We start from the raw sequence: 26490 nt of genomic DNA, 5'->3' as shown, positions 1-26490 counted from the left end.
TCTATACCAATTTCACTATAACTTTTTCGGAATGGGGTATTATACTTCAAAAAAAAACTATTTTAGTGATTGAACATACTGCTTTGTGTTTGAACTTTATCTGTCTGGTTACCGGTGATGTTTTGACTCTTCTTGTATGCTATAAATGTATCTTTTTCCAAATATAGTGTTTTCTCATGACTTTAACCAATCCTCTATCAAAGCCTTCAATCCAACTAATTTATTAAGTCTCTTATTAAAGTGTAATAGTCACTGTTTTGTAATTCTTGCTATAAACAATTTCCTGTCCAATTTGGCTCATTTATTTTTAGTGTACAAGCAGCCAGGTTATCATGCTGGGCTTAGAATATTTATTTATTTAGAATACTTATTTTGAAGAAAAGTGAAAACTGAAGCTAAACTGCCTTTTGATCCTTCAAAAGTGGCCTCTTACTGTGTGTGGGAGATAGTAGAACTTGTTATGTGAGGTATTTATTTTGAAAAGGAATATGCTTATTTAGTGCAAAGGGTAGCCAGTGGAAAAGTGCCCCCTATTCCTGTCCAGCAGCACCCAGTCCCTCTCCTGTTACCAGTTTCTTCTATCCTGACACCCATTATTCACGTAATTGACATGCTCAGTGTGACAGCAAAGACAGTGGTTCAGAGAGGCCTGAACCCATCTCTCCCTTGGGCTCGCCACTGGTTCAAGTGGTTTCCTCATCTTGTGCATCATCGAGAGGAAATGAACACGAGGAACCTGGCAGAGGCCTGGGTCCTATGAAGACCACAATGAACAAGCCAAATGTTGCCTTTCCTCAAGAACTTTGCTCAGTCATCCCTCTCAGGTCAGCCTTGTGGCTCTCCTTGCTTTTCCCCCTTCCAATCGGGCCATTTCTCTTTGCTGCCAACCTCGAGTCCTCCATCATCTCCTCCCACGGCCAGAAAGCCCATACACAGAGCCCAGGAGGTCAGCCAGGAGACGGAAAGCTGGGGCTTCCCACTGCCTTGGATGGTCTCCGAGAATTCTTAACCAAATATTCACACTTCGTGTTCACCAGAATTATCTTGTCAGATGCAGTAAAAACAGTTACACTTTTGCTTCCACATTATGGATGACAGGTGTTTCGCCGTGGGGAAGAAGATTAAGATAAACAATGAACTCTTTCACCTTATTCAGGGATCAGTATTTTCCTTCCTCTTAAAGAATGGTCCCTGAACTCTGAAAATACTGGCCAGCATCTCCACCAGCAATGCCATCTGCCTGCAGAGGAGAGCAAGATTTCAGTCGGATTATATGGGTATCAAAACACATTTCTTATTTTCTTCTTTTTAACTATTCTATTTTAACTCCAGTGTAGTTAACATACAGTGTTATATTAGTTTCAAATGTACAATATAGCAATTCAATGGTCCTGTACATTGCTTAGTGCTCATTAACATAAGTGTGCTCTTTTTTTTAAAGATTTTACTTATTTATTTGACACAGAGAGAGATCGCAAGTAGGCAGAGAGGCAGGAAGAGGGAGAGGGGGAAGCAGGCTCCCCAGTAAGCAGAGAGCCCGATGTGGGGCTCAATCCCGGGATCCTGAGATCATGACCTGAGCCAAAGGCAGAGGTATAACCCATTCAGCCACCCAGGCGCCCCAAGATAAGTGTGCTCTTAATCCCCTTCACCTGTTTCACCCATCCTCCCTCCCTACCTCCCCCACCATAACCATCAGTTGTGCTCTATAGTTAAGAGTCTGGTTTTTGTTTGTGCGTTTGTTTGTCTCTTTTCTTTTTTTTTCTTTTGTTTTGTTTCTTAAATTCCACATATGAATGAGATCATATGGTATGTGTCTTTCTCTGACTTATTTCACTTAACATTATACACTCTAGTTCCATCCATGTCATTGCAAATGGTAAGATTTCATTCTTATGGCTGAACAATACCTCCATTGTATATACACACCACATCTTTATCCATTCAGCAATCGAAGGACACTTGGGCTGCTTCCATCGCTTAGCTATTGTCAGTAATGCTGCTATAAACATTGGGATGCATGTATCCCTTTGATTTAGTGTTTTCGTATTCTTTACTAGCGTGATTACTAGGTCATAGGGCAGTTCTATTTTTAATTCTTTGAGGAAACTCCATGTTGTTTTCCACAGCGGCTGCATCAGTGTGCATTCCCACCAACAGTGCACAAGGGTGCCTTTTTCTCCACAGCCCTCCTAACGCTTGTTTTTTATGTTGTTGATTCTAGCCATTCTGACAGGTGTGGGGTGACACCTTACTGTAGTTTTGATTTGCATTTCCCTGATGATGAGTTATGTTGAGCATCTCTTCATTGCCTGCTTAAAAAAAAGAATCCCAGGGGCGCCTGGGTGGCTCAGTGGGTTAAGCCGCTGCCTTCGGCTCAGGTCATGATCTCAGAGTCCTGAGATTGAGCCCCACATCAGGCTCTCTGCTCAGCAGGGAGCCTGCTTCCTCCTCTCTCTCTGCCTGCCTCTCTGCCTGCTTGTGATCTCTGTCTGTCAAATAAATAAATAAAATCTTTAAAAAAAAAAAAAGAATCCCATATCATTCATGAGATGGTTAAGTTTTCACCATAATTTGTATTATTTAAAGACCTTTTACTTTCTTCATGCCCACTAGGATGGCCATGGTCAGAAAGACAGGTAAAACATGCAATGGTAATGATAGGAAGCAACCTTCATTCTGTGTTGATGGGAATGGAGGCTGCTGCCAGTTTGAAAAACTGCGTGACAGCTCATTAAACACGGGGCTACCATATGACCCAGTAATTCCACTCCTAGGTATATACTCAAGAGAATGAAAACATATGTTGACCCCAAATCTGTGCATATATCTCCATAGCAGCATTATACATGATGCCAAAAAATGGAAGCAAGGCAAATGTCCATCAACCAATACATGGTGGGTGCATACGGCAGGCTATCATGTAGCCATAAAAAAACAAAGTACTGATACATGCAACAATATAACTAACTCTTTTTAAAGATTTATTTATTTATTTACTTATTTGTTTATTTGAGAGAGAGTGAGAGCATAAGCTGGGGAGAGAGGCAAGCAGACTCCTTGCTAAGCAGGGAGCCTGGTGCAGGGCTCAATCCCAGGACCCTGAGATCACGACCTGAGCCGAAGGCAGAGGCTTAACCCACTGAGCCACCCAGGTGCCCCAATATGACTGAATCTTAAAAATGTTATATAAAGAAAGCAGACACATAAGGCCATATATTATCTAATTCCATTTATATGAAAAGCCCAGAATAGGCAAATCTATAGACCCAGAAAGTAGATTTGTGGTTGCCTAGGTTTGTGGGGCATGGAGGGAATGAGGATTAACGGTTTGTGGGTGGGGAGTGACTCAGGGTGATGAAGTGTTTTAAAATGAATTAGGTGATGGTAGCACAATTCTGAATATACTAAAAGCCATTGAATTCTACATTTCAAATGGATGAATTGGTTAAGGTACACATTATATCTCAAAACCCTGTTTTAAAACTTTTGTTTCCAACAGGTAAACATTGCCTGTGTGTATTTAAAGTTACTTATTTTTTTAAAAGATTTTATTTATTTGTTTGACAGAAAGAGAGAGTGCAAGCAGGCGGAGCAGCAGGCTGAGGAAGAGGGAAAAGCAGACTCACCACTGAGCAGGGAGCCTCATGTGGGGCTCACCGTGGGGCTGGACATGGGGCTGGACACGGGGCTGGACACAGGTCTGGACACAGAGCTGGACTCAAGGCTCTATCCTACGACCCTAAGATGATGACCCCAGCCCAAACCAGGAGTCCAAAGCTTAACCAATTGAGCCATCGAGGCACCCCTCTTGCTCACCTTTAATATGGGATTTGAAAGAAGGTATTAAACCAATTTCAGCAGACTCAGAGGAGTTGGTTCTTTATTGAATAAATATCGCCAACTTCCAAGTGAAATTATCTTTCCCAGAAATGTAAATTCTTCTAGGCATTGACTGATAATAAAAATGTGGACAGAAGCTCTCTTTGCCATGGGGACAATATCAGAAGGAAAGCTCTTGTGGTTAGCTAACAGTTCTCAGAGACTAAGGTGAATTTTCAAAGGGCTACCACTTCCCCAGGTTTTGTTTCATTTCAATGGAGGTAAGTTTGTGGATTTCATGAATCCATTCCTAGTTCTTTGCCCGAGACACATTTAATTATTTTCCACAATATCAAAACCAATGGAATGAGAAATTCATAAACTTCACCTGCTTGGCGGACAAGTCAGATCACAGTTACATTTATGTCTAAGTTACCCCAATCCTAGGACCTTCCTACCTTGTCAGCAGGAATTTCTGGTCAATTTGGGAGTGTAGCCTCCCCTAATATATGAAGTCTTCCTGTGGTGCTTGGATATGTCGCCAAATTTGTCCCCAGTGTGTTCCCTCCAGCTGCCTTCTAGGGAAACAGAAATTCAGAAAGTCCCTCAGGGACACAGACTTCCACCACTGCAAGAGTGCACCCCACCCACGTCCCTACCCCAGGGCCTTGCCAGCTGGTGTTGCTGCCTCCGGCCCCCTGGCTCCGATGTCCATCATGGCCATGGCTCCCTGGGTCCGCTGTGCAGCTGTAGGTCGGGCCCCAGCGAAACTCTAGGAAAGCCTCAGAACCACATTTCCTATGGTGCTCATGCATGGTCCACCACCTCTACCGTCATGGGGAGACCGGCCCCACCTCTGGGATCTGGGTCCCTTAGTTGAGTGGGAGAGGGGGTGCTGTCCCCCATGTTACCAGGATGTCCAGGGAAAGCACCAGCACCCCAGGGCAGTGCAGCTTTTCCAACTCACGCAGCCAAGCCCCCCGCCCGCCCATGGTGCCCACAGGCTTGAGCGATCATGAGATAGGTGCAAGCTCCTGCCAGGGAGGGCTCAGTTCCCCAGGCTAGACTTAAGAAACACCAGTGTGTGCTGGCCCAGTCAGTTAAGCATCCGACTCTTTATTTAGGCTCAGGTCATGATCTCAGGGGTATGAGGTCGATCCCCCCACAGCAGGCTCCATGCTGGGGATGGAACCTGCTTAAGATTCTCTCTCTTCCTCTCCTCCTCCTCCCACTCTCCCTCTCTTAAAAAAGAAGAAGAAGAAGAAGAGAAAGAATGAAGAAAAGGAAGGAAGGAAGGAAGGAAGGAAGGAAGGAAGGAAGGAAGGAAGGGGAAGGGAAGGGAAGGGAAGGGAAGGGAAGGGAAGGGAAGGGAAGGGAAGGGAAGGGAAGGGAAGGGAATGGAAGGGAAGGGAATGGAAGGGAATGGAAGGGAAGGGAAGGGAAAGGAAGGGAAAGGAAAGGAAAGGAAAGGAAGGGAAAGGAAAGGAAAGGAAAGGAAAGGAAAAGGAAGGAAGGGAAAGAAACACCAGTGTGACCACAGGCTCCTTTCAGAACTCCCATATTATCTATCCTGGCTATTCTCCATGTACCTCCTCACCCCCCAATCCATTCTGATTATTCTCTGTCCTGCTTGGCCAGGGTTCTGGCAGTGGCAGTTTTCAGTGGTTAAAAGTACTATTGAAAGGCCTACCTTTCATGCTCCCAGCTCTCAATCACCCCCTTAGTTCCTTTACCTTGTGCGTAGCTGTAGAAAGCAAAATGGAGTCACTCGTGTCAGCGGCGGCCGGTGTCTGGAGGTGATGCAAGCAGCCAAGGGCGGTGTGGACCAGACCAGATTCCGCAGAAACCAGCACAGGCTGCTGGCACCCAGAACTGATAACCAGCAGGACCAGAGAAGTTCTGCCAAGGCCTGAGACTGATTAAACTCCTTTAAAATGGGATGATTTTTGCAGCAAACTGTCAGACTTTCAAGATGCTGACCCTTCACATCTGACCACGTCAGGCTCTGCCTGATCAACCTCTGAACAGAACAGAGATCCTCCACGGCTTGAACGTAACAAACAGCACATGCCAAGAGCCAACACAGATGGGACAGGGGCTCCATGTCAAGTGCACACTCACAGACTGACTTTGTGTTCTGTTTCCTCACTTTCCACCCCCTGTTGTATCTTGGTGGTTGTGCAACTTTGCGTTGCGCTTTGTGGTGTGGGACGTGTGAGAAGCCACGTTAAACGTACCGTGAAATGTCACTGAGTCTGGAATCCTGAACCTGCTTTATGGTCATGGCGACCTTGGCTTTGTGGTCGAACAAAGAGGTGGAAAGACACAACCTGCGTGTGTGTGACGTCACGGCGTGTGTCGTCTAAGTTCTCCCAGTTAAACCCTCTGAGTTGCCACAAACCCAACTCTCACTGCCCTCCCAGGACTCTTGGGGAATCCTCAGCAGAGAAGTGGTGCCCCAAAATGATGAAATTGGTCATCCTTTCAATAAGGGAGCTGAAGACTGAGCCACATTTAATCTGACTTAGAAAAATAGGAAAGGGTATCTGGGTGGCTTAGTTGGTTAAGCAACTGCCTTCGGCTCAGATCATGATCCTGGAGTCCTGGGATTGAGTCCCGCATCAGGCTCCCTGCCAAGCAGGGAGCCTGCTTCTCCTTCTGACCCACCCCCTTCTCATGCTCTCTCTCTCTCTACATTCTCTCTTTCTCAAATAAATAAATAAAATCTTTTAAAAAAAAATAGAAAAATGTAGCCTTTCTGGAACATTAGAATGGCAAAGCAAATCCACCCAAGTTTGGACCTCTGTGAGCTCTCTCACTTGCCCACCCAGAGCTCCCCTCTCCTCCTCAATATTCTGTGAAGAGATATTAGGTGCATAGGACTGTTTGTTGCCCTCTCCGTGACCTTGGGCTCCAGGGACAGAATCACTGAGGGTCTGAGCCCCATGTGCTCCGGGAGAAGCCCCGTTCTTGACACAGATCTAAGGTTGATGCCTTAACCCTACAGATTCCTGATCTAGGCTGTTTCGGTTAAAAAGGGAGTCAGTGATCAGAGATAAGATTGGGTAGGATAAAGCTGTTGGATTCTGCCCTTCCTTCTCATTAAGTTGTGTTTGAATAACTTGATATCGTTTTCTGGATAAACTGGTTACTCATGACTCCCAGCAGCAAGCCACAGATGCTTTAATGATTGTGGTGATTGGTAACACCTGCTTTAAATTTTTTCCTGTTAAAAAAAATAAAGCTGACTCTACCTCACACCTTTGTAAATCCCAGTTATAAAAATGTACACATACAGAATTCCATAAAAGTACTGGGGGAAAAAATAGGCGATGTTTATTTAATCTTGGGAAGTAAAGGGGCAGGTCTTTCTAAAAATGATACAAAAGCAAAAAACCATAAAAAATACAATGGGTTATGGGGCACCTGGTTCACTTGGTTGGTTAAGCATCTGACTCTTGATCTCAGCTCAGGTCTTGATCTCAGGGTTGTGAGTTCAAGCCACACATTGGGCTCTACACTGGGCATTTTAGAATGAAGGGTTTGACTATATAAAAATTGGAAATTTCTATATGCTATTATCCACATGGATTTAAAAGTCAAAGCAGAAACTGAGAAGCAACATTTCCACATGTGAGAAGCCAAGGAATACTCTTCCCAGTGCATGAATAATGCTCACAAACCAATTAGGAGTAAAAGAATATCCCAGTGGAAAATACGCAACAGATATGATGTGGTAATTGACTGAGATTTGCAAGTGGCCAGTGACCTCATGAGAGGATGTTCAACCTCACTGGCAAACAAGGGAAGATTAAAAAAGAAGAAAAGAAAAATAAAAGGAAGAAGAAAACCACATACATAGCACCATCACCACAGAACACATGGGGTATCTTTCCTCACCTACTAAATGAACAAAGGTGAAAAAGACGGTAACACCCAGTGGGGGTAAGGTTTCTGACACACTGGTGGGAAGACTGTAAGTACTACAGATCTTTCGGAGGGCAGTCTGTCAATAAGTATCAGAAGCCTTAACAGATGGATCCCTTTTGACTTAACAATGGTCCTGTTACCCCTGATCTGGCCTTGAGAGGAGGGATACCATCTCCCTTGGCTTCTCCATCCAGAACATGGAACAAGCTCCTTAATTCCCCCAGCAGAGTAAAGGCCAGGCCCTTTGAAGAGATCATGTAATACTTCATATTTTTGGAATGATTCAGGAAATGGATAAGAAAAAAGATTTCAAGGCTTTTCTGGTCAACCTTCTCTTAATATGAAAAATCTTGACACATTAACTTGGTAATGAAGAGCAGGTTATGTAGTACTCAGGAAAAAAAAACTATTTTTATTTTTAAAGAGGTAGAATAAAATAAAAACTTCCATATTTTTAAATAATATTACAATGTCCGGTGCCTACTTAGGGGAATGGATCCCTGGGAAGTCGGCCCTCCCCAGCCCCTGAGCGGAAGGTACCAAACTGCTTTCTGTGGAAAGGTTGACTCCCTCAGGTACTTCCCTGGGTTTAACCGGCTTTAGTGACAGAACCCAGAGACAATGCCCATGAGCAGCTCTAGGCTGGCCACCTAATGCACAACAGGAAAGACATCTCTTTCCTGTCAGTTCCAGGTGAGGGCAAAAAAAATCCCTGGGCTTGGCTGGGTCACATGCTGGTCCTTGAATCCATCATGTGGCTGGAGGGATGCCACCTATTATAGACAATTGTTGTTCTTCCGATCCCAAGACTCCTTTCTCTTCTCCCTTTGGTAACAGTTATCAGATTTCCCTTGGAGACCCATTCTGTCCTCATTCCCCGGGGCTGTCTGAGACTGCCAATCTCTATACCCCACCTCTAGGTCCCAGACAAGAGCACTTGAGCTAACACTGGCCAGCCCATGAAAAACCATCTTCTTGGCCACAACGACTGGGGACTCAAATGAAACAGGACCAGTCCCAGTTAGTCCTTCCGTAAGATCCTGTCTAGACACTAGAGGAAGAAATATGAGGGTATCTCCACCTCACTTCCATTCCCTGACACATGGAGAGAAATCCCCTGCAGTGGGAGAGAATGGATCAGCTACTAGCATCCCCCTCCCTAGACTTCCCAGTGTTGCAAATGATAAAGTCCTTGGTAGCTTGAGTTGGGTTTCTGCCATGGACAGATTCAGGGGCCTGGACCTGGTGAGATCTGAACCACATGCCTGCATTGATGATCAGAGAAATGTGTCATTGAGATTGGCATACCTTAATAAAACCACAGGGTTGGAGTGGAGGAGAGTTCCCCAGAGAAGGGGCTATTATATGAGACAGCGCAAACAGTAATGGCAAATGAGTACTGAAACATCACTGATCAAATAACGAGGGGGGCTTACATACTATATTCTGTACTTACAAAGAATAGCCTTATGTTTAAGTTCCCATGAAATATTTACAAAAATAATATATATTCAGAGGCACCTGGATAGTTCACTCAGTTAAGTGCCTGGCTCTTGATCTCAGCTAGGTCTTGATCTCAGGGTTGCGAGTTCAAGCCCCACATTGGGCTCCAAGCACAGGGTGAAACCTACTTTAAAAAAAAAAATTACATATACATTCAAGTACAATGAAAATCCCAGTAAAATCCAAGTCCCAGAAATATAAGTTTTAGTCTCAGACCACAATGCAATAAAATTATATATTCATAAGGAATTCTACACCTGAATCCAATTTTACCATACATGTTAACTAGAATTTAAATAAAAACTTGAAATAAAAAATAAAATAAAAACCCTATAAAAAATTTCAGATCAAAGTAAAATACAACCAATTAACATTAAAATTAATCTTATAAAAGTTTATAAAGTAATAATCACATTTATATAGAAAAACAACTATTCAGGAACTTTTTTTTTTTCACTTTAGGGCAAGACCAGGAGAATACCGACGAGTCTATAGAACATATATAGCAGTTGTCAAAACTTTATGGTGGAACAGATATGAACAAATATGGAGATGGGTTATACAGAACAAGTATATTTTAATGTAATATATAACAAAGCAAGTGAAAACTGTAAAACAATGACAGAAGTAATTCTCTCTACATTCATATGGGAAATGAATAATAAGGTCAGGTGAATAATGAATCCTTACTCATAACATTTACCACAGAACATTCCAGACGGGTTAAAGTTAAATCTTCACATGCATGCACACATAGAGCCATTTAAAAAAAAAACCCACAACAAAAGAATAGATAAACATGGGCTCACTCAACCTACTGACATATGGGTGTCAAGACCGAGTGTGGGTTTCAGAGCAGACAGAACTCTGGGTTTCACTCCTATCCAAGGTGCTTACTCAAATACTTACTCTCTAAGCTCAGTTTCCTATCTGTTTTCCTGCCTGATGTAGGTAAAAAGACCCAATTCACAAGCACCAAAGCCACTTCATGGTAGTCACTTTGATCCCCTGCAGTAGATTTTTCCAGGCTGGGTGCTAGGGACACAGTGGGGGATCTCTGGGACAGATGGCCCTGGGGAGAAAGCTCCAAGTGAAGGAACTGTCCAAGCATGTAATTAAAAAGAAGTATGGGAGACAATGAGACCAGAATACATTTTTTTAATTTGTAAACGTCTGAATATAAATTCAGACTTAAAGAAAAGCAACGGAGTGGAGAACACTCTATAGTGTCTAAGAAAAATAATAATATCAAGATATTTAATAAGCTGATAAAAGTCTTATTGAAAGCCCTTAGAAATTAGAGGAAGACGACTTAAAGCCACTTGGAGGCTCTTGGGCAAATGCAAACAAGCTGCAGGATTCGCAGAGGACTGAGAAGAGAAGTCACCAGAATGTACCACTGACCCAGGGCTGGCACAGAGTCGCCAGACACAGAGAGCTCTCATCATCAAATCCTCCACATGGCAATTCCTCTGATGGAAGGAAGGAAGGAAGGAAGGAAGGAGAAGAGAGTCAAGGAGAGAGAGAAGAGAAGGTAGAGGTAGAAGGATGGAACGAATGGAGGAAGGGAGAGTGGGAGGGAGGGAGGGGAAAAATTCTACTTGCATGGAATTCTACTTGCATCCCTTCCTCTCTCTCTGCCCGTCTCCTGCCTACTTGTGATCTCTGTCTGTTAAATAAATAATAAATAAAATCTTTTTTTTTTAAAGATTTTACTTATTTACTTGACACAAAGAGAGAGATCACAAGTAGTCAGAGAGGCAGGCAGGGAGAGGGGGAAGCAGACTCTCCACCGAGCAGAGAGCCCAAAGCGGGGCTCGATCCCAGGACCCTGGGATCATGACCCGAGCCAAAGGCAGAGGCTTTAACCCACTGAGTCACCCAGGAGCCCCAATAAATAAAATCTGTTTTTTTAAAAATCACATTGCATAAAAAGGTCAATCACAAGATATTAGGTACACTTAGATTTCACCTAGGCACACATTTTGGACAATCTGAAAACTTTGGAAAGTAACAGGCAGATCATGTTATGTTGGTGAAGGCATTTAAACATTTTGATGCAGTCGACATTTCTGTTGTTCTTGCTCTGTAACACTGGGTAATTATTCTATACACCCTCATGCACAAAGTTGATTAAAACAAAGAACATTCGTCACTCCACCCAAATTAAGCTCGATCTCGACACAGCCAAGGCCATCTTGAGGCTAGTTTCCGAGCCCCATTCCGAGGTTTCCAAGCAAGTGAGAGCATGTGTGAAGAGGGCAGAGGCTGGGGGGGGGGCCTCAGCAGGGGCTCGTCCTGTGGGGCACAGCTGCCCGCAGGGTCCTGGCCTGGCAAGGCCCGGGAAGCGTCTTATCGCATGAGCTCATGTGAAAGCCCCACGCCTCCAGGTCTCCAGCGAACATTTGCCATTCCTTTCCTGTCACCACCCAGCTCTGTGCTTGTGCCCATGAGCTCATAGTCCTGGGCAAGTCCTCCTGGGGTCAGATAACTGCCAGGGGCAGCTCCTTTCCCAGCCTCCTGCCTCTGCCCTATGCCTCCAAGAGACATCGAGCCGTCCCGACTCCCACTCTGCGGTTCCACACACAACAAGGAATTGTGTGAGCTCAGCAGAAGTCTGGGGGCTGGACGGGGCTCTGTCACCCCAGCCCCGGCCTGTGTCCCAGCCTCGCCTTGCTCTGGGAACTACTCAGGCATGGGGACCAGGCAGACCCCCTGGACTCCAGGCCCCGCCCATGTCTGAGCCTCTGTCTTGTTTCTGTCTGGGTTCCAGACTCAGCAGTGACCCTGAGCCCCTCACTGACTCCCAGGTGTGTGGCAGCCTGAGGAAATGCTGGGGGAGGGGAGTCCCTCAGTTGTGATGATCCCCACCTGGAGGTAAAAATGAATGCTCTGTCTGCCCACGGGGTGTGAGGGAAGGTTTCTCAGCTGCAGGAGAGGTGGTTCACACATTCAGTCTTGTCCACGAGGGACCCCTGGGTGCCCGGCCTCCTGCTGCTGGGAATCCAAGGGGGGTCCCTGTGGCCTTTCTCTCGGGGACAGCTGAGAAGCGGATGAACACCCCTCTCCTTGTGTCACCCCTGGCACTGTTCGAACCCATCCCAGCCAGCTCCTGCCTCAGACCACCTGACACTCGCTGGCCACCAGAGAGGCCTGGTTTCCTGACACTATAGAGCTCTCCATCTCCCAGACCCGTGACCACAACGTTCCCAACCCATCTGGCCCGCTCCTTTCCAGACCTCCCAGAAACTGAAGAAGAAACGAATGGGAAGAGGGGACGGTGTGGTTCCAAAGAAACGGCCGCTGACAGATGTGACAAAGGCCCCAGAACTGTGAGCACCAACCCCCCATCTAGAAAACGGCCACGAAGGGGAGAAGAGCTGTGTCCGTTTCTCTGCCAAACAGCACACCACATTCCCACGGGAGCCCACTCGGCACAGGGTGGAGACAGCTGTTCGTCTCAGCAGATGTTCTCGCGGGAAGCAGGGGCGCTTGCTCCCAAGCCCGAGCCCCATGACTCACTGGAGGCCAGCCAGCTCACTCTGGCGACCTGAGCCGCCTGTTGAGCCCGGTGCATGGCGGCGGGCAGGTCACAGAGCCAGTGGGCAGACTGCTATCTGCACCCCCTCCCCTGAAAGGCCTAGCCCAGTGCTGCTGGCCTTAACCCTGTGCATTTATTAAGCACCTACTGTGGGGCAGGCAGTATGCAAGAAACTGGAACTACTGAGGTGGACATAGGAGTTCCTCAAGAAGCGGACAGAGGGTAGCATTAAGACTGTGACAGTGACAGGCTCATGGTGGCATGAAGGGTGTGAGACTCTGTGGCTGGGTGGGCCCCTGTTGACTGTGTTGATCCAGAGAAGTCTACGGGGACCAACAGGCCCAGGGAGAGCCCCAGTACTCCGCAGGATCATCACACCAGAAGATTCCCAGGCCATCCCACATCGTTTCCGAGCCTGCCAGGCTCTTCTGCCAGAAACAAGCCTGCCTTGGAGGCTCTCCTGCCTCCGCAGGCCTCAGAAACCAGTCCTGATGGTCACATATCCTTCTCCATGAGGCTCACCTCCAAAAGGTTCTCAGGGAGCCGTCTCAGCCACGCCTCCCTAGTCTGACCACTGTGCTGCTGAGCCAGTCCTCGAGAGATGGGAACTTAAGGGGACAAGCAGAAGGGGGCATGGCCAAGACCCATGCAGGGCCTAGCACCTGGAGCTATGCAGCCAGGATGTCCAGAGCACGGCGCTCGATCCCTCTGAGTTAAGTTCTCTCAGAGGGGAGAAGGAAGGGGTCAGACCCCACTGCCTGGGCTCAATCTGGACACTCTTCTCTGAAACCCTGTCTCCCAGCCCTTCCACCCTCCACTCCTGGCCCACTTGCTGCCCGCTTTCCGGATTTGCTCATAACACATCACTCACCACGCTGTGTTTCTCTTAGCTCCATGAAACCTATTCTGCCTGAGAAACACATTTGGATTTAATGGGGTAAGAAGGTGCTGAAGTTTGAAATATTTGCTTCATTTAGTAATACATATGAGCATATGTCACATTCATTTTACTGAAGGGAACACTCCCCCACCAGGCTGTGAGCTAGGATCAGGAACTGTCTAATTCTATAGAATCAGGGTGATAGTTTTAATCATCCCACAAAATACTTCACGGCATGATTTTCTAAGACAACATGCCCTGCACAGTCGGACTTGACGCAGTCATTAAACATTGTCCTGATGACCCCCTCCACTATTTCCATAGAGGAACTACTCTAGTCCCTCCTAATTGTGCTTCTCTACACGTTGTCCCCTTTGTCCTTCTATCTATCTCTGAAGGTGCATGACCAAGGCCCCCAGACAACCTCACCCTGCCTTGAGGGGCTGACTGGGGGAGTTATGGGGCTCTGGCAGATGGTTATTCCAGGAATGAAGTGTTGGGGTCGAGCAGTGGGCACCAAGGGCATGGGTTACCCTGGGGATCATTTAGGGAGCTTACCTGAAAGCAACAGAAACAGATTGGCTGAGTAAAGTAGAAGAGGGATTTATCAAAGGGTACTGAGCAGTCTGAGAAGGCTTGGAAACAGCTCATCCAGGACCAGTCAGGCGGCAGAGTGGGTCTGATGAGGCTTTCCACGATGCTCCTGGCCACCAACATTTATGATAACACTGTGTCAGTACCCCGACCCGGGATGGTCGCCATTGGGTGTGACTAAGAGCATTCTGTGGGGGGCTGGCTTCTCTGAGACAATAGGTACCAATTTAAGACCTAGGATACCGAACCATCTTTGGCTCAGAAGTGCCCTTGCCATAAACTCCCTGCTCACTTTCTCAGGAATTAGACATTAGCCTCTGCTCCCTTGCCTGCCTGTTCAAAGCCACATGGGGAGCAGTTGTTCCCCCCAGGGAACTGAGCCTATCTATTGTGGCTCTCCATCAACCCTGTCTTTTACTTTTGGAAAAGAAAAAAAATAAATAAATAAAAGGAGGGATAAACTCTGACGTCATGGGCTTGCGTAGGACAGCGGGGTTGGAGGCCATCTGGAGCAGGTGCTGGCAGAGCCCCTGGGAAAGAAGAAGGAGGGCAGCTGGCTCATCAGGTGGGGGTGTCCTGGGGTGAGACAAAGACCTCATGGCACCATTAGGTTAAGCTTTCCTGGAATTTCTGGCCAAGGACAGATGGATAACGCTTCCTTGGCCTCCAGCTTCTGTCTTAAGGCCAGGCCCTGTAGGTGGAGGACTCCTAGAGGAGGCACCAAGCCCAAGTAGACCCCGCCAAGCTTTGGTCTCTATTTCCACTGTGGGTCTCCACCACCAAGCAGTCCTGGGGGGTCTCAGAGGCCCAGGGTCTCCCTGCTTCCCTGGGGGGAGTGTTTGTGCCGTGACATTCAGATTCCTCTGCTGCCCCAGCTGCTCATCCTGCCTTTGTCTAGGGGTTGGAAGCCTCTTATCAGGCCTCCGGATTCACTCTGCCCTCCCCACCCCCTCCTGGCCACCCCATCCAGGAGGCAAGCACAGATTCTTCACAATTACAGGTGGTGAAACTGAAGGCCCAGAGCAGTGATGGGACCTGGCCAAGGTCCCGCAGAAGTTTCCCTGCCCGGCCTCGGTAAGATCTGCTCACCGCCTGTTCAGTGTCCTCTCTGGGAAGTTATGCAGCTGGAAGGAGGCCCCTGGGATGAAATAATCGCAGAGAAAACAGATGGGCTGCTGAGGATTCCTCCCTTCCTCTGTGAGCCTGAGAAGCCTCCCGCTTTGCCCCAGTGCCGGGAGGGGGCGCTGTTCCACAGAGAACGGGTTCCCCACCTCTTGGGTGGAGAGCTGGGCAATCTTGTCTTAACTACCCCGTCCCCAGCCTCAGAGAAACCCTTCTGCACACCTTTTTCACCCGGGGAATACTGATCAAGGCCCTCTTCATGTTCCAAAGGGTCTTGCTAGCCAAGCAGACACCAGCTGTCCCAAGGAAGTGACCTCGCCTTCATGGAGGAGAAAAAGGGAAATGGGAGTCTTTTCTCTCCATGTCCCCACCTTTCAGAGGTCCAGGACTGAGAAGAGGGTCCCAGCTGTGTGACTCTCAGATGCTTAGTGTTTGGCACACTTCAGCCTGACTCTGACTTTCCCCAGTTCCTGTTTCCTCTCTGTCCCTCCCCCTAACTGACCACTCTCCCTCCGCCTCATCTTTCATGCCTGCCTCCGCCCCCAAACTTGCTTTTCCTCCCCACCCTCCAGAGCACAATAGGCTCTCACCCTTGCCAGACAAGCCCTTCCCCCTCTTTATCACAAATGCCTCCAAAACCTACCTCTCCTGACTTGCCAGGGTCCCAAGCCTGCTTCCTCTGGATCTGAAGCCCCCACTTTCCCAGAGGTTAAGTAGGCAGGGCTCTGCAACACCTAGGGGCTCCCCTCCCACTTCCTTCTGTTTCAAGGACTCACCCTTTGGGGAGGCTGCTCCTTGTTTGTTTTTCCTATACTGCACCCCACTAAGCCTGGGTGTGCTCCACAGTTAGCCCACAGGGAGCCAAGGCCTTCTCCTCCTGCCTGCCAGGTCCCTTCTTCGCTTAGCGCGCAGACTTTTCCTTTCCAGGAAGCCCTCCCTTCTAGCCCAAGTTGGGGGGGAGGGGGTGCTGCCCTCCCTCCCCACCATGTCCTTTTCTGCCTATAAAGCTAGTGACTGTTTCCAGGGTTCCTTCTCTGCAGGGATGGGACCCCGCAGGCTTCCCCGGTGCTCAGTGGATACCTGGGGAATCAGTGGGTGGATAAGTGATATGCGGCAGGATTCCCTACAGAACTGCCAGACCTCTGAGTGGCCTTTACTCTCTCGCCATCAGGAGGGGTTTTCACACTGAGCATTCAATAAAAGGCTGCCAACAGCTCCTGTTCCGCTGCTCAGTGGGTCCAGCTTTCCCAGGCCTGGCCCCCGGGGCCGGAGCAGAAAAAGTAGACCTTAGGAGGGAAAAGCAGAAAAGAGGAACCTGAGTCCCCATTCGTGACCCAGGAAGGAGGGAGCTTCCTCTGCATTTCACTGTGGGAGGAACCCAAGGGAATGACCCGCTGACTACCTCCTTTCCTGAAGGTTCCTCTAGCCTAGCCCTGGAACTGCTATCCACCCCACCTTCCAGGCCCCAGCTAAGCTGCAGCGGCTCCCTGGCCTGCCCCAAGGAAGCCTCACTCCACAAGGTGACTGTCCCAGGATCTGGTCTGCAGCAAATGACCATAGCCCAGTGGTCAGTGCTGGGAGCTCACCAGAAGATCCTACTTCCTAAGAGGGGAAGTAGAGTCTGAGAGTCTGCCCACACGGGGCGGGGTTGGGTGAGGTTGGTTTATTTAATTTAGTCTCAAAGCTCAAAGAAAGGGGAGACTTAGTAGCCAGCTGTCACCAAGTACATCCAAGACATACAAAAGACAGGAAGAACCAGCCTACAGATATTGAGACAGAAGGAGGTAACCATTGCGCACCAGAAGCTTCCAACCTGTCCTTAATAAGAGGTTTCAGAGGTAGCTGTTGTCCCCTGGAAATGAGCCCCATGCCTGGTCCTAGTCAATTCTGCCCAGCTCTTTAAAAATGTGTAAATAAAGCAAATCCAGAGAAGTTCCAGATTGGTAATATTCTCCTTTGATCAGTAGGCATAGAGGAGAGAAGACCTCCATTGCCCACCCAGAATTCCCTCTCTCTTTCCCCCTTCTTGCTCCTCTTCCTTACCCCTCAAATGAAAGAGCAGTGCCACTCTATGGGTGTTATCATGGAGCAGCAATGGGGGGGGTTGCATGGAAGTGGGAATCAACTCACCAGGATTCCCAAAGGATGCCCTATCAATGTCTGAATCCTCTTCCAGGCTCAGAAATTACGCTACCCCAAACTCAGACCTTGGGTGCAGGTTATTTTCAACTCAAAGAGACCTTGGGCTCCGTGGGTCTGCAGTGCCAGATGAGAAGGAGAGAGCCTGAAAGGACAGTTGTGCCAATGCTTCCTGCATCTAGGCCCAAGCCGGCTGTGGGAAGTACCCACGTGGCACCTGATTCCCCCTGCCCTTCTTGAAGACCACTGCCCTTCACCTGAGACAGAGCTTCCTCTTCCTGAAACAGCTCATCCAGGCACCTGCCTCTGGCTCTGGTCTTCGAGCTTCGGGACCACCTCCAGGCCCCTGTTGTGTGCTCTCCAGCAGAGTCCTGCTGGAGACTCGGGGTGGGGGGGGGAGACAATGGAATCATACATTTCTGCACCCCACTCAATTCTTGAGGCTCCTGGCTCTCTGCTTCCACGGCCCATCCTCAAAGGACTCCTCTGAGCCCAAGGCACCAAGACACCCTGCCCCAGGAGAGGGGGTTGTGAGCGCTGGTATAGGTGACTTTGTCCTGACAGCTTTGACACCGATCTATATAAGCCTGAAAAAAAATGAAGGCAACCGCCTGTCACAGTTTTCGGAAGCCATACTGGGTTCCAGGCTGGGTGAAGCTCCCTCCCCAGCCCGTGCAGGTGCATAGGACATGGCAACGAACCTGCTCCCTGCTAGCGCTGCGGTTCCTCGAATAGGTGCAGACAGGCCCTGGTGCGCGCCCGTGAGTGCACACGGAAGCCATCTGCCTGGTCAGACCTTGGGCGGTTCTGGGCGGCGGACCCAGGCTGAACGCGAACTTACGGCCCCAGAACAGGACAGAATGCTACCGCACACACGCCCCAGCACCAGTATCTTGCGCCTGCCCTCTTAGCCCATCTCGTTCGCGAGTCACTCTCCGACACAGGCGAAAAGCTTGCACTCTCCGGTGTAGGACTTGCGCTCCCCCCTGCGGCCCCCGGGCAAACCTCGCTTTTCCTGAGCCTCCCGCCCAGACCTCCGCCCCATCCTCTGCCTTCCTAACTTAAAGACGTTGGTGCGATCTGAACTTCCGAGTAGGTGAAAGGTGGAGCCACAGTACCAGGCCTGTGCCTATCTGGTACCCAGGGAAGAGTTTGGCAACAAGACAGATCTGCGTGGATTTCCGGCTGGGCCAACTTTCCGGCTGTGTGGCTTTGGGCAAGTGACTTTGTTCCTCTGAGCCTGTCTTTGCACCTGCAAAAAGGGAAACTGATCTCTTCTAGGGAGAGGGCATGCGTTGAGGTCCAAGCGTGTGTCCAGGGCACCGGGAGCACCAACGCTTGCCATGCCTGGCATGCGCTCGCTGCAAATGGAGTTCCCTGTGCGCGCCGCCTTGCAGCCTCGAGTGCGGCGGGAGAGAGCTGGCGGATCCGCGGGATCCCTCGGGGGTGGAATGTAGGTGGGGGCAGTGGGGGAGCCCCCGCGGCCCCCTCTGGGCGCTCGGCGCGCGTGCCATTGGCCCGGGCGGCGGGGTGGGCGGGAGGATGACATCAGCTGCAGGTTGGATTATAAAGGCGCGAGCGGAGCCGCGGGCTCAGAGCGCACCCAGCCGGCGCCGCGCAACACTGGGACTCGAGTCCACACCGCAGCCCGGCTAGCCTGCTCCGCGCTCGCCTGCCTGCCTGCCCGCCGTCCCCCGTGCGCCCTCGCTGCCGCCGGTCTGCGCCCCTCGACCCCACCAGCACCATGCACCTCTCCCAGCTGCTGGCCTGCGCCCTGCTGCTCACGCTACTCTCGCTCCGGCCCTCTGAAGCCAAGCCCGGGGCACCGCCGAAGGTGGGTGCTGTTGCACGGACATCGGGACTGTGAGGGGCCATGGGAGGGCCGGGGGCATAGGAGGACTCGGCGCACAAGACGGAGCAGAGGGCGGGAAGATGGCCCTCTTCTCTGAGCTGTGCGCGGGTGAGAGCCGGGGAGCCCTCCAAACCAACTTGGGGGGGTCTACGTCCCCAGTCTCGGGAATGTCGACAGATGCGCAGCTCCTGCCCCAGTGTGGCCAGCCCGGCAGGGACCAAAGAGGGGAGGGCAAGGGGCTTCCCGAAGGAGCGTACAACGGCGGCTGCGTGGCAGGTGGATGCCGCGCCGAGCTGTCCGGAAGCTGTGGGGGCGCGCTCAGGGCTTCGAAGGGACAAAACGCGCTGGCGGGCGCTTCGGGCTGGAGCATCAGGGGTCCCGCAAAGTACCTCGCGCTGCCGCCGTGCGTCCCTTCACCTGCCCGCCCCTTCCCTCGGACAGGTCCCGCGAACTCCGCCGGGGGAGGAGCTGGCCGAGCCCCAGGCTGCGGGAGGCAGTCAGAAGAAGGGGGACAAAACTCCCGGGGGCGGCGGCGCCAACCTCAAGGGCGACCGGTCGCGACTGCTCCGCGACCTGCGCGTGGACACCAAGTCGCGGGCGGCGTGGGCCCGCCTTCTGCATGAGCACCCCAACGCGCGCAAATACAAAGGAGGCAACAAGAAGGGCTTGTCCAAGGGCTGCTTCGGCCTCAAGCTGGACCGGATCGGCTCCATGAGCGGCTTGGGATGTTAGTGCGGCGACCCCTGGCGGCGGTGAGTACCACCAACCCTGGCCTCCGGGAGCTTGTGCACACCTAGCTCCTCCGCGGCGTCCCCCAGAACCCAGCCTGAACCCCCGCCCGCAGGCCAGTTCTTCTCTGATGCCCTGGCGCTGGGATCCTTCCGCCTCCCAATCGACCTTTGGAGGAGAGCCAGGCGATCCCGGTACGAGAACAAGTGTGTGTGCAAGGCATATGCCCCCAACCCCATTTACCGTCCCATTTTACAGATGAAGAAAGCGAGGGATAAAGCGGTCTTTGGGAAGGTCAGAAATGGCCCAACACGGATGAACCCACCTTAGTTCCTTTAGAGAAGCAGAGACAACTTGGTGGGGTCATGTCCACCTCCAAACCATAAGCCAACCAGCAGAACTGGTCTCCATTGGCCATTTGAGGGTATCAAGGGGAGATGGTGGGTTTGTGGGAGCAGAAAAGGGAGGGCATACACACAAGCAGAGGGTAAGTTTATCTACCAGCCTCTGGTATCCTGGTGCCCAGGCATCAGGCAGCCTGCAGGTCAGGACTGCTTCCCCAGTTGAACTTGGGCATATCTGGAGAAATACTCGCCCCTTCACAATAGAGAGAATAGCCCTCTGTCCGCATCACCAGGATCCCCTTCTGCCCCAGAGCTTTCTGACCCTTCTTCCATCTCTAAGCCCTGGCTGTGAGCAGACCGGTCTGTCCAGGGTGCTGATGCTGCTTGCTGCCTGAGAGATTTCCGCATGGAAAATCAGTGTTTGTGGTATTATTTCAGGGCAAGGAAAAAGATTAAAATAAATCTTTCTTCCCTCCCCAACCTGGACCTAAACATGTTCCAAACTGAGCTCCTCACTGCCTCCCTGCCTCCACCATGCTCAGGACCCCAGTTTCTGATGTGGCCTCCTCACCCTCTACCAGGGCTGGAAACCCCTGTGCTCCCTTCAGCCCCTGCCGGGTGCTGCCTCTTGGCAGTGTTGCAAAGGTCCTCCCCGCCTCCCTTCTCCTGTCCCATCCTGCTGGCCATCAGTTCTTACCCAGAAACAGAGCCCACCTCTGAAGTTGACATTCAGGTGCTTTAGGATCTGACTCTTTTTGGTCTCCAGCCTTTTCCAGCAGCCTGGCTGCTACCAATCTGGATTGCACAGCTGTCTGTCCCCCTCAGAGACCACGGGGAGGCGGCTCTCTTACCCAAAAGGCCTTGTCAGCATCCACACTGTCTTCCCCCAGAGGGCAAAGAGAGTACCCCTCTTTGAAGCTCTCCAGCCTTTTTGACAACACAGAACCCTTTTCCACCTAAGCCGTAGTTGCTTGGAAACCTACTTAGCTCCCCCAGATGAACTCATGAGCAACTTCAGGGCCAAGTGCTAGCCTAAGGTGATCTGGAACACATGCCACCCCCAAAGAGGCTCCGAAAAATGTTTGTCAATGACCAGAGAAACATGCCCCTCCCCCCAGCTTAGGGGCACCCCTCTCCCATCCGCTTTGGGCTTTAGCAGGGTTTCTCATCCATATGGACAGACTTGACTGTGTGCCCCTCCCCCCCATTTCTGCAGGGGCTTCATTTATCTGAGATCTTGACTCGCCCCTGCCCAGGAAGAGGCGATTCTGGCCTGTAGTGGCGTCCATTGTCATGGCTTTGCTTTCCTCTGTCCTGTCTAAACAATGAAGTGATGGAGCCACAGGCCTCATAATTTCAGTTTACTCTGCGATCTAAGCACCAACCTCAAGCTTTAGAATCTAAACAAATGTTACTCAACAGGTTAGCGGGAGACAAGATGAGGAAGGGGGCCTGGAAAGTGTCTGGCAGGCACATTCCAGTAGGGTCCTTGGCTTTGGGCGTTGCCGTCTCGGGGAGCCAAGTGATGGTCCAGCGGGTAGGGAGGAGCTGGAGAGGAGGCAGTTTGCTAGGACGTCTCAGCCCCTTTGACCAGGGAGATTTGTCAACCCCCCAGAAGTTCTGTCCTTTAGCTGAACAGCCACCTTCCATACCTTAACCTTCCCAGCCCCAGCCTCACACCACAGCTGTCACAAAAAGACAGCATCCTTCCTGCCACCGGCAGCCTCCTAGTGGAGGTGACCAGGGCAGCTCACTGTCTCAGCTTCAAAGAGAGAGACAGCTTAGATTTTTCACATCAATGAAAACTCGTCCCAGGCTATGGCCACTTCTTCACTCAGGAGTTGACTTTGACTCTAAGCAGCCACCATAATGACTGTCGCTGATGGTTATAGTCTTGATTATAAAATTCTAATGACAGAGACGGAGTGTGGCCGATGCCTGAATGAACACCTTGCCCAGGAGCCCCAGGGACATCACAGATATCTATCATCTGTTTAAACACATGGGACACCCAGAGACGGGAGGTGAGGGACAGTTCACCAAGACCCAGGGTCCCTCTGTGTGTGCTGTCCTCTGGGAGGGCACCGTCTCAGGGGGACTCCTTCCTCGGGCCACACAGCACCCACACGCCCATTACCAGAGAGCTGGTATAACCCTCAAAAAAGGACTCAACTCTCAACCCAGCGAACCCAGTATGACCATTCTTTGTCCCAGGGCTGGCGTGAGACTCCGTTTCCTCTGCGTCCGAAGGGGACCCTTTGTGAGGCGCAGAGAGCTGGAGAAGGAAGTGCTATTTAATGAGGGGCAGCTGTGACCCAGACACTCGGCCAATGCCCAAAGTGTGGCCCCCTGTTGAATCTTAAAGCCGGCCCTGGGAGGTGGCTATTATCCCATTTTATGGGTGAGGAAAGCGATACTCAAAGCTATCCTGGGCCATCCAGGAAGTTCATGTCAGAGTTGGGATTCGAGCCCAGAACTCCCAACTCCTCAGATGTTTGTCTTCCCCTTTCCTCTGCTGTCACACAGACACAGAAAGCACCCCGAGGGTTACTCTCCTTCCCTTCCTGTGCCTCACCCAGTGCCATGGGCCAGGCCTGCAGGGACACTGAGGGGGAGGAGGGCTGGCAGACATCCTCCGTCCACCTGTGCTGGGGCAGGAAGAGCCAAAGACACAGCAGGAGGTGAGGGGAGGGCCAGAGGGGGGGCCCCTTCCCACCCCCCCCAAGTCAGTCCAGGTGGGACGCTGCTTCCCACTGCTGTGGAAAAGGGACTGTCCTGCAGGTTGGGCTTTCTCAGCTAAGTGTCCCATATCCCCTCTGTGTTTCAGGATCGGGAACTTGCTCCGTTTTGCTGAGGTCATTCTTGGTCATCAGCCATCTGGAAACCCCTCCGACATGATGTGGCTTTTACATTTCTTTCTTTCTTTCTTTTCTTTTCTTTTTTTTTTTTTTCCTGGTACTGGGAATACACAACACCAGCTGTTTTATTATTATTTGGGATGGGGGGGGTATGATTTTATTGTTTGTCTGTTTTTTGAAAATGAAAAATAAAAAGTTATATATTATATATATATATTATATACATGCAACACACACACCTGCACGATCGTGATGACAAGGGGCAGTTTTGAAGAGACTGACAAAACCAGCTGTAAAACGTTGCTGTTTGTAAATTCATGTCATGCATAAATGTATTTATGTTGTAAAGCTATTTATATTGTTTATAAAGAGATATTTATAAAAATTTTATTTATGTAACTAAATGAAAGAAGTCAATCATTGTAATGTTTTTGTCTTAACTAGTGGAAAAATGTAAAAAAAAAAAAGTCATTCCATGAACATCTTGAAAACTGTCTTTATTTACTTACCGCATTTGTTTTTTAAGATATTAGAGTGAGGAAGAGAGGGAATGTGAAGAGAAGGCTTTTTCCTTTCTTCCGTCCCACTGTGGGTTCAACCAGCTTCCCAGTTCTGGATTTGTTTGTATCAGAATGCCCTGGGGATCTTGGGGAGCCTGGGTGGCTCCTCGGTAGGTTAAATGTCTGCCTTCAGATCAGGTCATGATCCCAGGGTCCTGGGATCAAGCCCCATGTTGGGTTCCCTGCTCAGTGGGGAGCCTGCTTCTTCTCCCTCTCCCTCTTCCCCTATCCACTCATGCTTTCCTCTCTCTCTCTCTCCTCCCTCTCTCTCAAATAAATAAAATCTTTAAAAAAAAAAAAAAGATCCTGGGGATCTTGTTAAAAGTAAAGACTCCTGCCCCTACCAGTCCCTGATTGACTGAATCTGAGCCCCGCAGGTTAGGTGGGGTAGCACTCGCCACATACATTTTGTCTCTGGTGATTCCGACCAGTTTGGCCAGGTCGGGAGGCTCTGCTCAGAGCCCTTCACAGCTGAGAAGTCAGAAGCTGTGAATTAAACTAAGATGGAATTTAGCTGACTGAGGGTCCTCTAATTCTACTCCATCTTCTCTCTGTTAGGAGAGGAGGGAAAGAACTGGAAACTTCCCTCCTGTTTGGAGAGATTCAGGTTTCCGTGTAGGTTGCAGAATTGGCCAGGTTACCGTGTGAACGTTCGCACACAAACGCAAAAGGTGGGTCATTTGATCTCAGAGTGAATGTCATGGTCAACAGGGACAGAGGCCGAAGTCCTCAGAGGGCGAGGAGGCGTGAGCTTCCGTATCTGCACAGTCCGCTTGCTTTGCCGGTGGTCGTGGTGTGTCTCGTCACGCGAAGCTGCCAGCAGTTATGCCTCTGCCCTGGGCAGCCTGACTGTGACATTATGAATATTCAGAATCTCTTGGCCTGAAACCTGCCAGAAAATCAAGTAACTCCAAGGTCATCTCACCTTATCCTCGACATAGTGACCCCTGCCTTCTGTCTTCTGTCCCCTATTTGGTGAGAGCAGGGATGAAAAGAACCTTTTTGGCTGGTTATATCAACTGGGGATATATATGACAACCCTGCTCAGGGGAAATGGGACAGCATGGCCCCGACGTTACAGGTCGGCAGACCTGGCTGACTTGTTGCCCTGGAAAACTGGCACGTGGGGAAGGAGACCAGAGCACCCAGCCTTTCTGCAGGCCTCTGAACTCCATCCTTCCTTCTCTGCTGCTGCAGGCTCTCAGGACAACCCAGTGATCTTGTCCAGGTGAGAAAACTGTTTTGTTTTTTTTTTAAAGATTTTATTTATTTATTTGACAGAGAGAGATCACAAGTAGACAGAGAGGCAGGCAGAGAGAGAGAGAGGGAAGCAGGCTCCCTGCTGAGCAGAGAGCTCAATGTGGGACTCGATCCCAGGACCCTGAGATCATGACCTGAGCAGAAGGCAGCGGCTTAACCCACTGAGCCACCCAGGCGCCCCGAGAAAACTGTTTTTAAGATAGTTTCCAGCTGCAGAAGGTTAGGGACCTTCCCACCACCCCCTCAACTTCCACCTCTGCCTGGGGAGTGGGGAACTGCTGTTCGAGGGCATGGCTGTCTTCCTCGGTCTCACCCCACCTCTGCGGCTCAGAACTCAGAACGTGTCAATGAGGGTGAGGGTTCCAGTACTCAGGCCTCACCAGTGCCTTGGTTTGCTGTGCTGTCTGCCGACCCCATGTCAGGGGATCCAGAGGGGGGCTGCAGAAGCAGGGAGAACAAGAAGGCAACAGGTACATTGTGGGCTTTGCTGGTGGCGAGGTACGTACCTCTCCCCTGAGCCCAAAGACTCAAGCAGGGAGAATTCTGGGATTCAGGGAGTCTTCCAGCTAAAGGTTGGACAGGATCTAGGATGGTGGTAACCCCAAGCCCAAGTACACATGTTTTCCTACCAAGTAGCCCTCACCCATGAATTAGTCCACAAATAGCACGCACAACTCAGTTGTCAGCTTCCGTCCCCACCAGCTGGAAGACAGTTCCTCGGTCTGTTGGGCGAGGATGTTGTTAGACAGCCTGTCCTCCTTGGCTATCCCAACCTGAAATGCTATGGCTGCTTCCACAGCAGTGACAAGAACATGTCATCTTGGCAGGAATTTCTGCTGAAAAGCCAGGAAGGACAGACAAATATTCCATAAATAATAGGACAAGTTTTGAAACCTTCAGAAATTTCCCCAGGTGGTATTACCCAAGAGTTTCCAATCCTCTTGTCTGGGTCTTGGTCTCCCCCATCTCCACAACACCTTGCCTCCAAAGCTGCCTGGGGAACCCACAGCTTCTGTCCCATGTGGGGAGGCCACGACAGCCAGAACCACCTGGGAGGATTGGTTCCCAAGATATACCATCACTGCACCTGCCATGGAGGTGATGGGAGCTCTAGGGAGGCAGCCTCTCCAGGTCCCCAGCTAGGCTCATGGTTCCAGGAGTCCACCACCCCTACTCCATACATCCAAGACGTGGTAGGTCCTCACGTGACAGCCATCACCCCAGAGGGGTGGTCCGAAAGGGACTGCATGGGAGCAGGGGGGCTCTGAGGGTAATCAGAGAGGCTCAGAGCCTGGAAAGGGGCAGACTAAGGAGCCTGACCCTCTCTTAGGGACCATGTAAGTGGGAAGGGAGCCA

The 26490-nt window shown here is 50.3% G+C and overlaps 1 protein-coding gene across 1 annotated transcript; it reads left to right on the top strand.

Annotated features, from left to right (window-relative positions):
- The first annotated feature begins 19275 nt into the window (after positions 1–19275).
- On the top strand, positions 19276–23794 carry NPPC (natriuretic peptide C). Its single transcript, XM_044240875.1, has 3 exons — positions 19276–19365; positions 19825–20135; positions 23284–23794. Exons 1-2 carry the CDS (start codon positions 19276–19278, stop codon positions 20113–20115), a joined length of 381 nt encoding a protein of 126 aa, XP_044096810.1. The 3' UTR covers positions 20116–20135; positions 23284–23794.
- Positions 23795–26490: the final 2696 nt, after the last annotated feature.

This window comes from Neovison vison, chromosome 3, assembly GCF_020171115.1.
Source record: "Neovison vison isolate M4711 chromosome 3, ASM_NN_V1, whole genome shotgun sequence".
NCBI lineage: Eukaryota > Metazoa > Chordata > Mammalia > Carnivora > Mustelidae > Neogale > Neogale vison.
Note: the sequence above shows the minus strand (reverse complement) of the source record. Positions and strands in the feature narration are given on the sequence as shown.